The sequence below is a fragment of the Calidris pugnax genome, unplaced genomic scaffold, assembly GCF_001431845.1.
Source record: "Calidris pugnax isolate Ruff unplaced genomic scaffold, ASM143184v1 scaffold113, whole genome shotgun sequence".
NCBI classification, from domain to species: Eukaryota; Metazoa; Chordata; class Aves; order Charadriiformes; family Scolopacidae; genus Calidris; species Calidris pugnax.
This window is the reverse complement of record NW_015090879.1, coordinates 1,012,088-1,028,984: the sequence shown is the minus strand read 5'-3', so window position 1 is coordinate 1,028,984 and position 16,897 is coordinate 1,012,088. Positions and strand designations below refer to the sequence as shown.

The following is a 16,897-nucleotide window of genomic DNA, read 5'->3' as shown; positions in this document are numbered from 1 at the left end:
CGCGGGGCCGCGCCCTGCGGGGGTGGGGTGAGGGGGCCGCCCCGGGGCCGGTAACGGAGCGGGGGACACACACAAAATGGCAGCGTCTGCCCCCCGTCCCCAAGCAGCCACCGGGCGGCGGGGGATGGGGCTGCCCCGGCTGCCCTTGAGGGGTCTGCCCGACTCTCCGGGAGCTGGCCCGCGGGCACCCAGCGATAACTCGGTTCCTGGTGGGCGAGGAGGGGGGTAACGGAGCCCCCGTCACCCCCGAGCCGCCGGCCTAGCTCCCGAGGGGTACAAGCAGCCCTTTGTTTTCCTTTTTTATTTGCAAATAAGCACTGAAGGTCACGGGAGCCCCGCAGCCCGGCGGTGACAGGCGGAGGAACGGGCTGAGAGCGTGTCTCGGCGGCCGAGTTTTGGAGCGTTTGGGCTTTCTGGGCCCTCCCGGTGTCACCCCCGACCCGCGGGGCCGGGCCCCCTCCCGCCGCCCGCCCTCGGAGCGGAGCTGCCGGAGCTAGGCCTTCCTTCGCTACCACCAGTGACCTTGAAATACCACGGCTCCGAGTTTCCAGAATGAAGGACAAAGTTTGTTTACGGCACTTTGGACTGCAAAAAAAAAAAAAGGGGGAAAAAAAAAAAAGAAATCCGAGTTGAGAAACGAAGCTGCTCCCGAGGGCAGCGAGGACACGGAGAATAGTTTGTAGATTAGGATTAAAGTTAGTTTTCAGTGAGAGGGCTCAAATCACATTGCAGACATTCCTTCTCCTCCACTCCTCCTGAGAGATGCTGAATGTTCCTGTTCCTGTTCTTGCCTTCTCGGGGGTGAACTGGGTGACACAGCTCGAGTGTTCTCAGGCCTGCTCTTATCTCCTTCATTTTCTATTTTTTTTTTTTGTCCCCTGACTGCTAATTGTTGACCTTAAAGGTACTGATTTTGAAAATCAGAGGTAATTACATTGTGCAACTTATTTTTCTAGAAAAGTGGGCCCTGAGACACGACCCTGCTCTGCTCCTCGGCGTCAGCTCCCAACAAAGGACTGCGGCTCGGGGCTGAGCTTCAACCTGAGCGGTCTCTGAATTGTTACAGCCTTCAAGTATTACTTTGGGGTGTTTTAATTTCAGTTCAAAGTGGGGAATAGCATCACCTTGTCTCAGGAAAAGCTTTTTCAACTTTCTGTGGTGTCTGGCCTGGCGTGTAAGTTTCAGTCGGAGAAGGGGGCAGAATGAGAAACATCACCCTGAGCCATCTCTGAATAACGGTGGCTGCTCCGGTGCGGTAGTGGAATAACTTCCCTAGCAGGCTGTTGGCCAGAGGCAGGGGATTTACTGTGAGCGTGAAGGTCATTGGTAGCATCTTTAAGCAAAAATGAGACATTTTAAAAGGGTTTTTTTTTTGCCCTGAAATTTGGGTGTATTCAGCTGCTCCCTGCTTTTGAGGGGTGGCAGAAGGCAAGGGAATCTGTAGGTCCCATAAGATGAAATTAGAAATCCTGCAGAGGTCTTCCTTACCCCCAGTGTTTGTCATATTTCATTGCTTAAGCAATGTACGAATGGCTGCTGCTGGATCTTTCTAGGTCAAGAGCAGCAGGAAAAACCTAAAGCTTTTGGTAGCACTGTAACGGGATTCATTAACAAACTGCACCAGTTCCTGCCTTTTTCTTGCGGCACCGTAAGAGAAAGGAAGGTCCTTGGGTCCAATTTTACACTGCTCAGTGAAGTTTGTTGTGTCTCTGTGTCCCAAAGGTCCCCTGGGCTTTTCTTGTAGTTTTTGCTGCTGGAAATGCAGGCTCCAAAAACAGGCTCATTTTTTTTGTTTAAGGAACTTTTCAACCCTTGTTTTTTACACTAGCTGAACTGGCAGCGCAGGTAGTGAAGGTGTGAAGGTTTGTTGTGGGAAATCACTGTCCCTGGGCCGAGCTCCTTGGTGGCAGGGAGGAGGAGGAGGAGGAGGATGATGAGGATGCATGTGACGGTGGTGGATGCCCACAGGAGGTCACCTTTCAAACCAATGCTCATATGTGAGTGAGGTTGGTTGGTTTGTGTTTTTAATCGGACTAGTATCTTGCATTTATATAATGTAGCGTGACACCCGTATTTTAATAGCGTGGGCACACAAAGCGGTTTCTTAATTTCAGGGCTTAGCTGTCTGCCGATGTGGTAGCCGAATTAAATTTGTATGGTTGCTAACTTAAACCCATAAATTATTATGTTTTTGATAAAGACAACAGCTTACCTTATGTTTCAGAGGGTCAAAAAATGTAGCAGCTGTTACAAGGGGCACTGACAGCGAGATCAAACTTCAGGTTACCTGCCAAAGCTTCCTGGGAATTTACAGGAAGGTGGTTTATTTTCATTTGTTCTCAAAAACTTAAGGTTTTCTACATGCTGAGATCTCGGTGGGAAGATTTTCTTCCGCTGTCTGTTTATAATGTGCTCTGCTATCTGGTCATTTCCTGATAAATCAAAATGGGTCGCTCTCAGTTGTCTTTTTTCATTCAGTGAAGGTGACCCAGAAGGTCAAGATTTGCATGTTTATAATAGAGGATTATTTTTTAAAATAATAAAAAGAAAATAAGAGAAGGGCCTGATTGTACCATCCCGTCTCCCTATTGAGCAGTACAGGTTGTGCTTCATGTAAGTGAGAGCTGCTGGTCTCAGGAGGCAAAAGGCTTCTGGTTGATTCTATGAAAATAATTACTTTTCACTTCTGCAAGATGCCATTTGATAATTTAACTTATAAAAGGAAGTGGTAGGAACATTGAGTATTAGAATAATAGAAAAATAACCCTGCAGGCCCCTAAAAGCAGCACATTTATTTCACTTTCTACCCAGAATGCCCCCATGTGTAGAAGACATGCCCAGTTATAGGCTGGGACAGCCTTTCACTCGGCTTTGAAACCGTCACAGGTTTTGTGAGTAACTCCCGTTTGTCGCTCCTGGGTTGCTAGGTGGGAGCTGCAGCTGCCCTGCTGCGGTTTGATCCCTCCTTCTGCCTTCCCCTCTTCCCTCTCTAGTGGCACGGTGGTGGTGAAGCCTAAAAACGCAGCAGAAGAGGAAAGAAACACGCGACACTTGAGGCTGCCTTCAAATGCCAGCCTGACTCTGCCCTGAATGTGCCGCAGGAGCATCTGACAACTCTCGGCTCCAGCGGCCGCCGGGGTCCTGCTGGCCTCGGGAGGGTCAGAGCTGGTTCAGCCAGTTACATCCTGTGGCTACCAGGAGGGTGAGAAACTGGGAGGGCTCTCCTAGGACTTTCTGTATAGAAACTCCTGATTTAATGCAGAATTATTTATAAATAATTCCAAATATCAAGGACTAACATTTAGAAAATAATAATAATGATTCCCCAGGCTGAATGTGGGTTCAATCCATACTGTCTTAACAGGCATTTGGCTTGTGCTCCAGAGCAGTAAACGTGTATGTTACATGATCAGAACTGCTGCTGTATAAATACAAAATAAAAGAAACGGGCAAACAGCCCCAAATGCTGGGTGAGACCCCTCTGGCAACACCCCCCCCTTGCTTTTGTGAGCTCCTGGGCACGGCAGTCGGGGGGGTCTCTGCGACGGGTGTCTGGGTGTCGACAGATGCCGAGCAGATACCAGCAAAGCTGGAAACTATCACTGGATTTTGAAATATTTGAAGCAGTTTCTCAATAAGTGAAGCCCATAGCTTGGTTAGTGCTGCTGCTTGTTGATGCCAAAATAGTGCCTATGGGCCTGAAAGTATTTTTGTCAGATTTCAAGTTGGGCTTATTAATATCTCACAGGCTGTGTGTATTGTGTGCATTCGGGGTATGTGAGAAGGGCTTTTGTTTTGGGAATACCTGATGTCTCTGCGTTTGTGACATTTATTCCCATATGGTACAGGTCTGGCTGAGTTGCCTCCTGCTGCCGAGAGCAAGGCACTGCCTTAACGTTTCTCACTAGTTTTATTGTTCTATAACTGCTCGAGACTGAGACCATGTAATTTTGGGAAGATAAGTTTGGTTTCACTTTTTTTCCTTGTTACCCTCATTAAGGCTGCTGTTAAAGGGAAGCGAGTAAAACGCCCGTATACCAGGAGTGGGAAGTACATTCTGAGGTGTGTAGCTTGGAATTCCTTTTAAATTTCTAAAGCTGCAATACATGCCACCAATCCTGTGCTAAGTTGGTCGAGATTAAAGTTTGTAAGGCGAAATACATGATTTGCAGTATTGTTTTGGTATGTGCCAGCTGTTTTATCCTGTGAAGTAGACTTGACTAACTTGAACGTGCTTTACTTAAAAGAACTTTTCTGTATCTGCTGGGTGTGGGATTTGGGAGCTGGAGAGGCAGCACACGTTGGCTTAGACACTTGTTGTTATTTGGCTGGGAATTTTCTTCCTCTGCTTCTTGCTCTGTGTGCTTGCCAGCCAAAATGGCACTGCAAAGAGCCACTATTTAATAGTAAACACCAAATAGCAAGCGAGACCCTTGTGCTCTTTCATTTCAAGAAGAAAAGAAAGTAAAATAACCAGTACAAACAGCAATTCAGATTATTTTGTTTGCTTTACCTTTTTAAGGAAAAAAACCCAAACTATTCCTGTGCCTTTTTCCTTGTGCTGCTCTAATATTTGCAGCCTCGTTTTTGACTTGGTGCTGCTTTGTGGGGGGGTCAGTTCTCCGTTCTGTGGCGCGGTTTCGGTGGGTTTGTGTGTGTTCCCACCCCCCTGCCCAGCGTTGGGTGCAGGCTGTGTGTCTCTCTGTGCACAGGCTGGTGGGGGGCTGCTCCTGGGCAGAGGATTTTTAGCAGTGCTGCGAGTTACATGGTGAATAGAAACTCCACGCTTCTGTAAAAGGAGACATTATTCCTGTTGATTTTTTTTTTTTCCTCCTGAAGGAGTAAAGCCAAGTGACACTCGCCTGCCCCAGGCTGCAGCTGCCATTGTCTGGGCTAGAAATTGCCTTTGGCTGCCAGGTCATGCTGTCTTCTGTGCTCAGGTATGAGACTCAGCGCTGTTCCTCTGGTGTGTGTGTTCAGTAAAATGTCTCTGCTGCATCTTGGCTGTGCCACAGGACATTCTCTTCCCCTGTCCCCACTGAGTGGGCAGTGGAGTGGCAGCTCGTACCCCAGCGTGCCGAAACCCAGCCACTGTGCCCGGGATGGGAGAAGGAGGAGCAGAATTCCTGCTGGAGGTACTGGGGTGGAGAAAGGGAGAGGAGGAGGCAGAGCTGTGTCTGTGATCCAGCAAAAACTATCCAGCGACACTCTTAATGGCTCGGTGATGAGAGGGGACAAGGCAGATTTGGCCCTGCCAAAGTGCTGAAACCAAAGTGGGCCAGTTTGAGGAGCTGTGTGCTGTTGGAAGCGTTAATCCCCGTCCCTCTCTCTGACTTTGCAGCTGGTTTGGGCTTAAATCAAATGCTGTACCTCGCGTGAATGAAAACAGAAGTGATGCATTAGAGGTATTAGAGAGCTAATGTTCAAACAGTGCTTTGAAGACAGAATAATCTACTGCTAAATATTTATAGAAAGAAGGGCTAGAAGGCACCTAAAGAGGTCATCTTGTTTATTTTTTCTGCCCTAAGGCAAGATCAACTCCACTTAAATGCTGTTTTGCAGCCTTCTCTTAAAAACCTTTAGCAATAAGTAATCAGTAATCAGAGGATACTCTGTATGTAATTTAGTGCAGCATTTAACTGGCCTGACCATGATGTTCAATTTTAATTTGATCGAAGGAGAGAAATCTGCATATCTGCACCTTATCCCAGCCTCCAATGATTCTCCCGTCAGCTGAGATCAGCCCCTTCTGTTGCCAGCTCTGTGCTGGAGGGTTGTGTGTATGTCACACCGCGAGGGGAACGGATAAAAATAAAACTGAGGAATTGCAGAAGTTTCCTATAATAGCGCGTTGGAAGGAAGCGCTTGTGTTTTGAATTATGTTGGTTTTACTGAAAGCCTCTTGAAATTGTTTTTAAGGAGTTGAAAGGTTACATTTTCATCAAGAGCAGAACTTCAGGCTTTCCGAAGTTTGGGATCTTCACCTTTTTCTACCACCTGAAAAGCTGCCTTAGGTTTCATAGCACTATTGTATAGCACTAGTGTTACACTTAGTGCAAGGCTTCTGGTTTTGGCCTATGGTTTAGCTATAACTTTGATCATCACTTACAGGCAACAAATTATGAACAAAGTTATTGTGCTTTAATAACAACAGCATCATTACCGCTGCGATGTGCTGAAGTTATTGTGCTGTATCTGTAATGCTATGGATTATACAGTCAATTATGTTTGATCTTTATAGTGTTCCTGCTTCCTTTTTATTGGGATGTGGAGTATTGGGTTTTGTTCAAAGCTGATCTCGTGTCCAAAACAACACCGTATAAATCTCTGTAAATGTGGTATTCCCTCTGCTCCCCCCGGCACTCGCTCACACAATGTTTTATAGGCAAAGCCTTTTCTGTGCTCTCCCACTGACACACCAGGGCTGGGACTGAGTCTCCACAGATGTGTACGTTGAAGTGGCTCCTCCTTTGGGAAGGTGTTTGGCACGTGTGGTGATGGCAGCACGAGCCAGGCTGGCTCTCTCCAAGCCCCATTCCTGGGGGTGTGTTCACTGGTTTTTCTCATGGATTCATTCAAAGCATCAGGAGGCAGAGGTTGGTGTGTCGTAACCCCGGAGCCCTGCATGCCACGGCTTGTGCCTCTCCTTTTGCTTTGGCACGGCCAGGCACAAATCTTGGTGGTTGTTCCCTCTGCCACAGTGCTCTGTGCCACACTGTGGCAACGTCTTTTGTGGTGTGATGGTTTGTGTGATGGCTTCATAGCTGGGAAACCTTCTGTAGAGGATGGTAGACCAGTTGCGTGCCCATCGGTGTTCCCGGTGGCCAGGTTGAGACCACCTTCACGTGCTGTCTCATTGCCATGTCAGAGGTGGGTTAAGTTCCCTTGGTGAGTCTGACGGCTCTTAGTCTCCACAATCAAACGAGGGCTGTCATCAACAGGAGGGGAAAAAAATGGGCACAACGCAAACTCCATGGCACTGCTTTGGAAGAGAGATCTGTCTGTTTGTGGTTACAGCTCAACTGCCGGCATGACTTGAGTCATGGAATTCCATTCTTGGTTTAAAAATTTTACATAATTGAGTGAGCAAGGCCTGAATGTTAAGGTAGGAGAAGAAACCATTGATCTCAAACACAATTAAGAACTATTTTTACACCAGCGCTGCCACCTCCAAAAGTGAGTAGAAGTAATTCTTGGCTGTGGTTCTGGCACCTGGGTATTTCCAGCCGTGCTGTTGTGCTGCTTGGCCTCCCTCTGGTCAGCGTGTGATTTGGAACTTAATGGAAACGAAACCTTATTTCATGAAATGTCTTTACTTTGAGGATGGCAGAGCCCTGGAAGAGGCTGCCCAGGGAGGTGGTGGAGTCTCCTTCTCTGGAGACATTCAAACCCACCTGGACACGTTCCTGTGGGACCTGCTCTGGGTGGACCTGCTCTGGCAGGGGGTTGGGCTGGATGATCTCCAGAGGTCCCTTCCAACCCCATGGGATTCTGTGAAAGGAGTCTCGGCTGAAAATATCTATATTGACCTGAGTAGATCTTGAAGTGGAGTCAATGCACAGTGAATGGAGGTGTGATATCTCTGTGGAAGCAATTTTGGACCATTAACGTGACTTCCCAAAGGTTTGGTTTAAGCTAAGGTAGCACAGGGCATCGTGTTGTGCCAAACGTGTTGTGGTTGAGCTGCAGCACAGAGACAGCTCCAACCACCGCCATCGCTGCCGGGGGCAGGGACTGGTGTAGCACATCCAAACTCGGTGTATGTTCTGCATTTGCTGTACAAGACAGGGCTGCAAATTGCTCTCATTGAAGTAATGAGAGCAGCATCTTGCCCAGGGTGCTGCTGTGTGCCTTTCTCTCCTCCATCGACCACTCCTCCTTCGCTCGCGTTTGGAGAAATGTGTTACCAAATTCACATAAAACCGTATTTATTCTTCTTGGGGAACTCGTTCTTGGTTGCTAGATTGTTCCTTCTGATTCTGGCAGGATCAGGTGTCTGGCGCTTGTTGCTACACAGAGCTCATTCTTTAGACATGCGAGTGGGGCTCCGCGCATTTTACTTTTAAATCACAGGACAGGCTCCCAAAACAGAACGCTACAGTTCGGGGAGTTCGGGATCAGACTGAAGTATCGCGGAATGCCGGGGTTGGTATTCAGTCTAAATACTGACTTTTCAGCTCTGTGGATCTATTTTTAATTCTTCAGGCTGCCAGAGTTTTTGCTGGGTGCTGTGGGGTTGGGTTTTATTCTTTGGTAGTAAAGGTGGGGTTTTTTGTTTTTGTTTTTTTTTGTAAAAAGAAGAACCACATTGCTTGTTTTCTCCTTTTCTGTAATAATTTTCCTAATAATTAATTTGCAAGTTTTGTGGGATAATGGATGTTGTAAAACTGACAGCATCTTAAGAAGAGTCGTGTGGGGAGATATTTTGGGGAGCGGGGATTTTGTAAAGACTGTGGACATGGAGATGTTGGGTCTGTATTTATGTAGTGGTAGAACCTGGCAGGGGGAATTTGTTTTTGCAATGTCAGTTTTCAGAAATATTTGTGTGTTTCCCTTATTTGTAGCTATAATCTAAGGATGTGAAGGCAAAACATTTGTCTGAGTTTCTCTAATTTCTTTATAGCCTCCATTTACTATAGATTTAGCCATTTTTTACAGACGTTTGCATGGAATATGCTTTTACTGCTGCATAATACGGTGCTGTGTAAAAGGGGCTCTTTCCCAGAGTGTAAGTCACGGGAATCTGAGTGTACAATATGCAAAGGGCCTGACGTTTTGCTGTCACCAGGGGCTGCGGCGCTTGAGGAAGTTGCTGAGTTGGAGCCTCCTTCATTGAGCCTCAAGGCTTTTCAGCGCTTCCCCCTGGCATTCGCCCTTTGCATATCCCTGCAGATATTTGGATAAATCTCATTTAGATCTCTCTCTGCCCAGCTGGCTTTGGTTGACTTCTTAGCCCAGGCCAGTTTGGGAGTGACTGGAAAGCAGGCCTGTCGGAAGCTGTGAGGTGACCCTCGCTGGCCGGGGACCTTGGCCTCGGGTTCTCCTGCCCCAGCTGACTTGGCCACCGGCACCGGTGATGCCCGGGAGTATCCTGGGTCTGATTGCTGCTTTTCCAGATGAAGAGCCCTGCGTTCCTGCCCTGAGTGGAATTGCAAGACCAGAGATCTTGGGTTTATTTGCGGTTAAACCGTAGCTTGTGTTTTCAATAGCAGGTTCTTGCTCAAGCGTGCAGATTGTAGGCATCCCGGGTGAGACAGCTTCATTTGCCTGCTTCCCCCTTCCCACCGCGTTACAGAAAGAGCACAAACCAGCATCTGCTTAAAAAACAAAAGCAAAACAAACAAACATACAAGCAAGCAATAACAAAAAAAACCCACAGATGCTGGAGGTGTCTTGGTGCTTGCTCTGTGCTCCTCTGAACTGAGACTCTTAAGTGTTTGTCGGCTGCCACAGGATTTTGTAAGTTTTGGTGTTTGTAAAAGGTGTTCTGCTCTGGTGAGCAGAAAAGCTCTAATTGCAAAGTGTTGATGTCGTAGTTCTGGGGATGTGCTTGCTAATCTGCTCTGTAATTACCTCCAGGCGTTTTATGCCTAGGCCTCAGCTTTTTTGGCCTTTGGTTTCTTTTTCCTTTAAGTCTGGAAACAAAACATTTGCCTTCATGGAAGGTATTTCCAGCTGTGTGGACTGGGCTGGCTGGTGAGAAGCAGGGGTATCCCAGTCTCTCCTGTTCCACACCCTTATTTCGTGCTGTGTCTATATTTTGGGGGGAGTTGGTTGCTTTCTTATATCTAATTCCATGAGGTGTTTGTGTTGTGAGTTCAGTGTGTTGTGTGTGTGTGAACCTTCTCATCTAGATTCTTCTGTGAGACCATCTCTGCGTAGCCTGGTTTTCAGGCTGCAGGCTCCTGGGACCCAAAGCTGGTGGTTTTCTTGGTCTGAGGCTGGCACAGCATCCCCTTTGCTTCCAAGCAGCGTCGGGCGCACGGGGAGATGCCGGCTTTGGTGAAATGAAGGGCTGTGAGAGCAGAAGCGCGTCGAGCTTGCAAGGAACTTCTCCAGCTTCTTCACGGAGACACAGGAGGAAAGGATCCAGATCCAGACACTGCTGGTTCCTTTGGTTGGGGTTACGATTTGTGGCGACCAGGTGACATGGGAGAGGGACTTGAACTTCTGTTATCCAGCAACAAGGTGGTGGTGGAGCAGCCAGTTTCGTCTTAAACCTTCTGAGAGACCCAGCCCCACGATGTGGGGAGTGTGGGGATCTTCAGGGCACCTCTTCCCTCCTGCACTGGGTTCTGGAGGAAATCTTTGCAGGAGGAAAGATGAAATATAATGAAGGTCTAAAAATTTTCCTGCAAACTGCATATTGAAGAAGACAAACAGGTTGAGACACCAATAGCATGAAATTGGAGGCGCTGCCTCGCTGGGCTGCGGGGAGGGCTTATCTTCTCTTCGTGCTCTGGTATTTTTTGTGTTGGCACTAATCCTGATAGGAGGCATTCTTTAAAGAGGAGAACACAGCTTCCCGTGGGTGAAGGAGCTTACCTAATGGCCCAGGAATGGTTTCATTAGCAAAGCTTGTCTGGCAGAGCTGATGCTGTGGGTTTGGGTGAGAGTTTGGGTTTTTTATCCTTTCCTTAAAGCAACTTCAACGCCACTTATGTATCTCAGTTCTAATGGGCAGCAATCACCATAGTAATGCTCTGAGCGCTTTTAACCTGCTTAGGCTTTTATTTTGGAGTTTATAGTGATTTCATTCTAAGAGTTTTTCAAAACATTATCCTATTGGTGGCTCTTGTTTCTACTCTAACTCAATTTCCTAACCATTATCCTAAACAGTCCCTTAAAGCAGGAATTGTCCCTTGGGTCCAGCATAAGGCTGTTCATTTTGGGTTCTGAAATCAGTCCTATGTTTACCTTGAAGACAGAAAATTTCCTTTCTTCATCAACAGGACTTTTTAAATTATGGATGACTGGAGTAAACAATTTCTAGCTCATCCTGAAATCTGGATGAGTACCAGAGGCATAAATTTAATGCAAGAAGTGTGCTTTTGTGTGTGGCAGGGGGTAAAGCCATGGTGGTGGAATTTTCTTCCTCTTTGCTCCATTAGCTTTTCTTCCCTTTTTTTTTTTTTTAACCTGTTGTTTTTTAGGATTATGTAAAGCATTATATTCCAGTACAGCACTTAAGTGGCTCGAATGCAAGTGGTTCGTGTTTTAAACTAAAGCCTTGAAAAGTGATTTGGCTTGTCTTCAAGATGAATTGCATCTCTGGTTGCAGAAAAGCCCCTGTCTGGTGTTAGTGTTGAAATATTGCCAGTCCAGAGCAGATTTCAAGGATTAGCTTTTATTTATGTGCCTAAACTATTTTTTGTCTACGTTTGACAGTGCAGATCAAAGGGGGAGAAAAAGAAATGCCAAATTAATACAGAGAGCTCCATATTTTAACGAGTGTTTTCTTATAAATAGTTGAAATATCTCAGTTTGTAGGTGGATAGTATTATAATGGAAATAGTTGTTGAAGAGTCATGAAGTCACTTGTCAGTCACTTATTTCCATAGGTTCCTTACCTGGAGTTCTTCCTGTCTTGAGCATTTGCTTTGAGACTGAAAATTTGATCTTCTGACCTCATCTTTGTCACCCCCCCTTCGGCTCTTCCCACGCCTCCCATGTCCCCTTTTCAGGTTGATGAAAGGAAAATACAGCATCTGCCTTGGGAAGTGTGGGCTGCAGGAGGTAACGAGCTAATTGTCTGACATTCGTCTCTTTGATCTGTTAATAAGATTTTATGGATCATCGTTGCTTTGGAATAGTAGATTTTGAAGTTGCTGGCAGTTGGCAGCAGCCTCCCGTCGGTGTTTGGTGTGTTGTGCGGTGTCACCGTGCTCCCCGAGGCTGGAGGAGGGACTGAAAGAAACCTTTTTGGGGATATGTCTGTTTGTCACAGCTAAAGCTCCTCCTGGGTCCCCATGTAATGAAAAATGACACTGAAGTTATCTGTGAGTATCTAGACATCTTCCCCTATAGCAAACATAGCTCCTTTTCTCTCTTGGTCTAAGTTAGGAGACACAGAGTGACTGTACGTGGTGTGTGTCACTCGTGGGACCTCCAGAGCTGCTCTGGGTGACCCCGAGAGCATTTCACACTGGGAGCTCCCTGCCTCTCTCTGACTCTCCTGGCTCTCACCGAGATCCTTTCAGGCCACGGGAAGCAGCGAGTCCCATCCTGTCGGGTTGTGTCTCAGCAAGTCCTACATCTGTGTGGGTTTTTGGCACCTCTGCCCCGTCCTTCCAGGCTGCCCTCCCTGCTGGGAATCCTGCCGGAGCCACGCGCTCCTGTCACACAGGGGCAGCCAGCGGGGCTGGCCGTGCTGTGCCAAGTTGTGCATCCGACTTCATCTTAATATTAACTAGAGCTGTCTCAAGAGTTCCTTGGCAAAAAGGCAGGACTTGATCCAGGAGTTTATGGGGGGGAACAGAATTGTGCCAGCTGGAACCTGAAATGTGCCTGGATGGTCCCGTGTGGGGTGGCACTGGTGTGGGGTGGCACTGGTGTGGTCACCCGAGGACGAGATGGATGGGTGCCCTGTGTCCTGACCTCTTCATCTTCACTGCAGCACAGCACGGTTATAGGGGGAAGTCTGAACCCAGTTACTGTCCCTTTGTTTTCTCCTTATGAGTTCCTGGTGACTCCAGGTACATACTGCAAATAAAGCTGTTTGCAAAGATACAGGTCTTAAGGAAAGCACAGGCCATGTCCAGTAGATGTTCCATAGCACAGACTTGCTGAACATCCTGCAGATGCAGAACTCTGAATGGCAGGCATGGGTCGTTATAAAAATTGTTTCAATTAAAACATTTGAATTTTAAATCTTACTTTGTGCTTTTGACATTCTGCAGGCTGTTAATTTCTCCTGTTGATTATACCCAAGGAAAAGAGGTGTTTTAAAAACAGTGGAAAGCCACGAAAGCTGACACAGAAGCAACTGTTTCATTATGCTTTTTAGAAATAATATCGAGCTGACATTGACAGTTCTGGTTTCGGATTGGGGGGGGGGTTGCTGCCAGATCCTGCACTGTGTTTGGCTGTAACAAGCAAGAGAAAAAAAATGATTTTCTAATAGGCATGGACTGGAGTGTGAGCTGTGACCAAGCATCAGTTTTGTTTTGCAACTCCTGTGCAAAGGCAGAGCTCTAATAGGGGAACAAGGAGACTATTTTGCTTTAATGTTCTTTTACAATCTTTGGAAAAATAAATAAAATTTGAAAAAGACAATTCCAGAGGCTGTGAGTGTCTGTATGCTGTTGCTGAGGGACCTGGACTGACATATCTGACTTGGACAGTATTCTGGCACCCTGGGGCTGGCCCTTTCCTGTATTCCTGCACTTGGAGGGAACTTCTGGGAGCCTTTGACTCGTCCTTCCTCCCCCATTGCTAACGCTGGTTTTGTTTCTCCCAGCTGCCAGCATGTCCACGGACGGGGGGTTCGGCACAGCCAGCAACAGCGATGCCCAGCAGAGCCTCCAGTCCTTCTGGCCACGGGTCATGGAGGAGATCCGCAACCTCACCGTGGTGAGTGTCCTCCCCAGTTGTGTTATTTCTGAAGAACTGACAGTGAAAAGTCAATGGTGGTGAGATCAGCCTCAGCTTGAACAAGTTCCTGCTGCTAATGGGATCCAGTGGAGTCGGCTAGTTACACCTTGGAAGGTGTCCTTAAGAGCTGATAAATAATCCTTCAGCCAAGCTTGTGACTATTGGCTACAACTGCCAAAAATTGAGATATAAATTGAATGATTCATAGATAATGAGATGTAATAGTCATCTTTCAGCTCTCTCCGGACTAAAGACGACGACAAAGTTGACTCAAAGGTTCTTTTAACAGGTGAAATGATGATGTGGCTGCTTTCTGGAGAATTGCAGAGGAATTATCTGCCGTTTGAGGGGGGAAAGGGAAGTGATCTTAAAATAGCTACAGGTATAAGTGTAGCTGCCATAAGCTCTTTTAGCTAACGGAAGATTGAGGGATTTGAGAATATACCTCATGGTGTATTACGTGGGCTGTTTAACTCCTGTTCAAATTCTGTAACACAAAACGTGTGACCAGCGTGTGAGGGAGCTCTTAGCCCTGAAGGATGAGCCACATCAGCACACCCTGTTTGAATGTTACTGTTCAAAGCAGGACTTGGTCCCTACCCCCTAAATAATTCAAACTCCTGGCTATTGGCAGACAGTTACAACTTTGTGAATGAATTTTTGGGTTCAGACTTTTGTACAGAACCCTCGTGCCCTCCTTCCCAACCGTCTCCTTTGACAAGCCTGAAGTTTTGAAAATCACTTGAATGCCAAGTGCATCACCATCACATGCTTTATTAATTTAAAGGCATTTGATTAAAAAAAAAAAAAAAAGTCCTGTGTAAGCTGAGAATAAGAATTGGGACTAAGTAGCTTCTATTTTTTTCCATCCCCCAAAGAGATGTGCCTGAGAACAAGGGCATATAATAAAAATGACTTTCTGAGAGAGACAGAGAGATGACTGTGATACGGTGCTCCTGCAAGCACACTCCTGGGCTTCTCGTGTACCTGGAAACAAAGGGACTCCAGTCGAAGACGGGCTGTTCAAAGTGAAAACCCCAATCCAGTAGTATGAAGATAAGCTGCTTTTTTTCAGCCTGTGTGCAGATAGTTGATTAAAGAAACAGATGTAGAAATTTGTATGCATAACCAGAATTAATTACTTTCCTCTTTCAGCGCAGTGAATTCTCGTGTTCAAGAGCTGTAGTTTGTCTTCATCTCCACATGAAAGGGGTTTATTCTACGGCTTATCAACTATGGGCAGCTTAATTTTTAACTTCGTATGAATCTATTTATTGCCTTGCGAGCTACTAAGTCATTGAAAATCTAACTGAGGACAGTGAGGGGAGTTGGAAAGGAAAAGCGATAACAGCAAAACATTCCTGGGTGATGTCCCCCGCGTAATCAAATCCTGAAATTTAATTGTGCATCTTGCTGGACGTAAGTAAAGTTAAAGCTCACGTGCATGTGCTGCGCAGCAGGGCTCGGAGCAGCTGCTGGATGGAAAGCCTGCCTTGGCTGCCTGCTTTTGGGGCTATTTCTGCCTCATTTTGTGCGTTTGCCACGTGCCACTGGTAGCCAAAATTCAGGGGGAATAAAACAAGGGGGCTGCTTTAGAAGAATGAGCCAAAGCTCCCCATTCTCCGCCCCGTGTGACAGCAAGGGCTGTGTCCTGTCTGGGAGAAAGGGGGAGCAGGACGAGGCTGAAACTCGTGTTTCAGCTCCACAATTTGTTAGAAGAGGCCTGTGAAAACATTGAGACCTAATTTGGAAAAAAAGAAAAGATGAAGAATTGGTGTCTAAAGTTTGTTCTGCTGGGAAGTAGCCAGCAGTGGTCATGCTTCCCTTCACCATGGTACTTGTGTATTAATTTTGATTTCTGTGACGTTTGCCTGTCTGCCTTAAAGGAATAAAGGAGCTTGAATTTTTTGTAATTTCCCACTGTCTCTAAAGATTTTAATAGGGTTGGACCTCTGCTTGTCTGCTTGCACTTCTGCTGTTTGTAGAAGTTAATATACGTAAGATTATTAAGAGTTTCACAAATTAGGACTTTTCTCCTCATCTTTCTTTGAGCCTTGCTCCAAAGCTCATGAGGTTCTTTAAAAAGGAATGAGCTTTTTAAAAACAAACCAAAACAAAACACAATAAAAAACGTCAAAAAAACCCCTTTGGGATATTTTTCCAGGCCCTAGCAACCCTGTAACTTGTTTGTGTGGCAGTTACTGGTGGAAAATGTCACCCTCAGCACAGGTCCCAGCTTCTCCCACTGCCCAAAATCCTTCCAAAATCCAGTGTTCACCACCAGGATGCGACAGCCCCAGCTCTCCTTGCAAGGACACCCCCAAATCAGGTCTCATTTGCAGCATATTACTAGGAGCAACCCATTCATGTTTGTCTACAGAAAAGCACAGAGCTCTTTTAAACTATATGTGCATATAAAAGGATGCATATGAATATACATACAATTTTTATATATAAATTAAATAAAATGCCCCCTGCTGGAGTGCTGCCTGGACCGTGCACAACCTCCATATTCTCCTTCAATAGAAAGCAGCATTTTCAGCATTTTTTTTCTCTCTCTTTTTGTTTCACTAAAACCTCTTGCAGCGCCTTCTTCCCCAGAGAAATGAGTTTCCTTTTATTTTCTATGACATTTTTGTGAAGAAGGGAAGACCTTTCTTTTTTTTTTTTTTTGTTTTAGAAGCCCTTTGTGGGTAGAGATCCTGCATTCCTGATGCAGGGGTGTGTAGCCTCAGCCTTTCTCCCTTTTTAAGAGGTTCCTAGTAGCAACGCACTTTGAAATTATTTACTTATTTATTATTATTCTTTTCAGAGGAGGGAGCCCAGTGTTGGTAGTGAGGCCCTGCTCCTGTTGGGTGACAGCACAGTGACAGTGCTCACTGTCCCCATAACCATGGTTTCACCCTTCAGAGTCAGCAGTTCTCTTTGCTGGAAAATAGTGAGAAATCCATCCTGGAAGAGATTTATTTTTTGAACGTGATTCCCACAAGGTTTTTAACACCAAAATTGGTATCGGGCAAGAGGGAAGTGCAATGAAAGCAAAGGAGGTTTTGTCCTGTGGCCTCACACAGCTCCTGGTGCCTTCAGTTTCTCTTGTGACTTTCTGTACATTCCAATGGTTTCTGGGTCCCGAGACAGCTAATTGAATTAGTTTCTGCAAATAGATGGAGAAATGTGTAGCATTAGAAACATTCTGTTCTGCAGAATGACTTCAACTTTGAGGTGAAATAGTCGATACAAGTGTCTGTCAGAAGATTTAAGTAGAATTCTGTTGGTATAAAATACAGAGAAGCAGATGGGGATT

At 46.2% G+C, this 16,897-nt stretch overlaps 1 protein-coding gene across 3 annotated transcripts in view; it reads left to right on the top strand.

Annotated features, from left to right (window-relative positions):
* Window positions 1-4,839: 4,839 nt before the first annotated feature.
* The window catches only part of NFYC (nuclear transcription factor Y subunit gamma), a 30,096-nt gene continuing 18,038 nt past the window's right edge, over window positions 4,840-16,897 (top strand). For 2 of the 3 annotated variants that reach the window (XM_014946538.1, XM_014946541.1), the window contains exon 1: window positions 13,460-13,572. In XM_014946538.1, the coding sequence (XP_014802024.1) occupies window positions 13,468-13,572 (105 nt within the window). In that variant the 5' untranslated portion in view covers window positions 13,460-13,467. Of the gene's footprint in view, window positions 4,941-13,459; window positions 13,573-16,897 lie in introns of those variants that run through there. The other variant, XM_014946539.1, reaches the window with a different exon arrangement.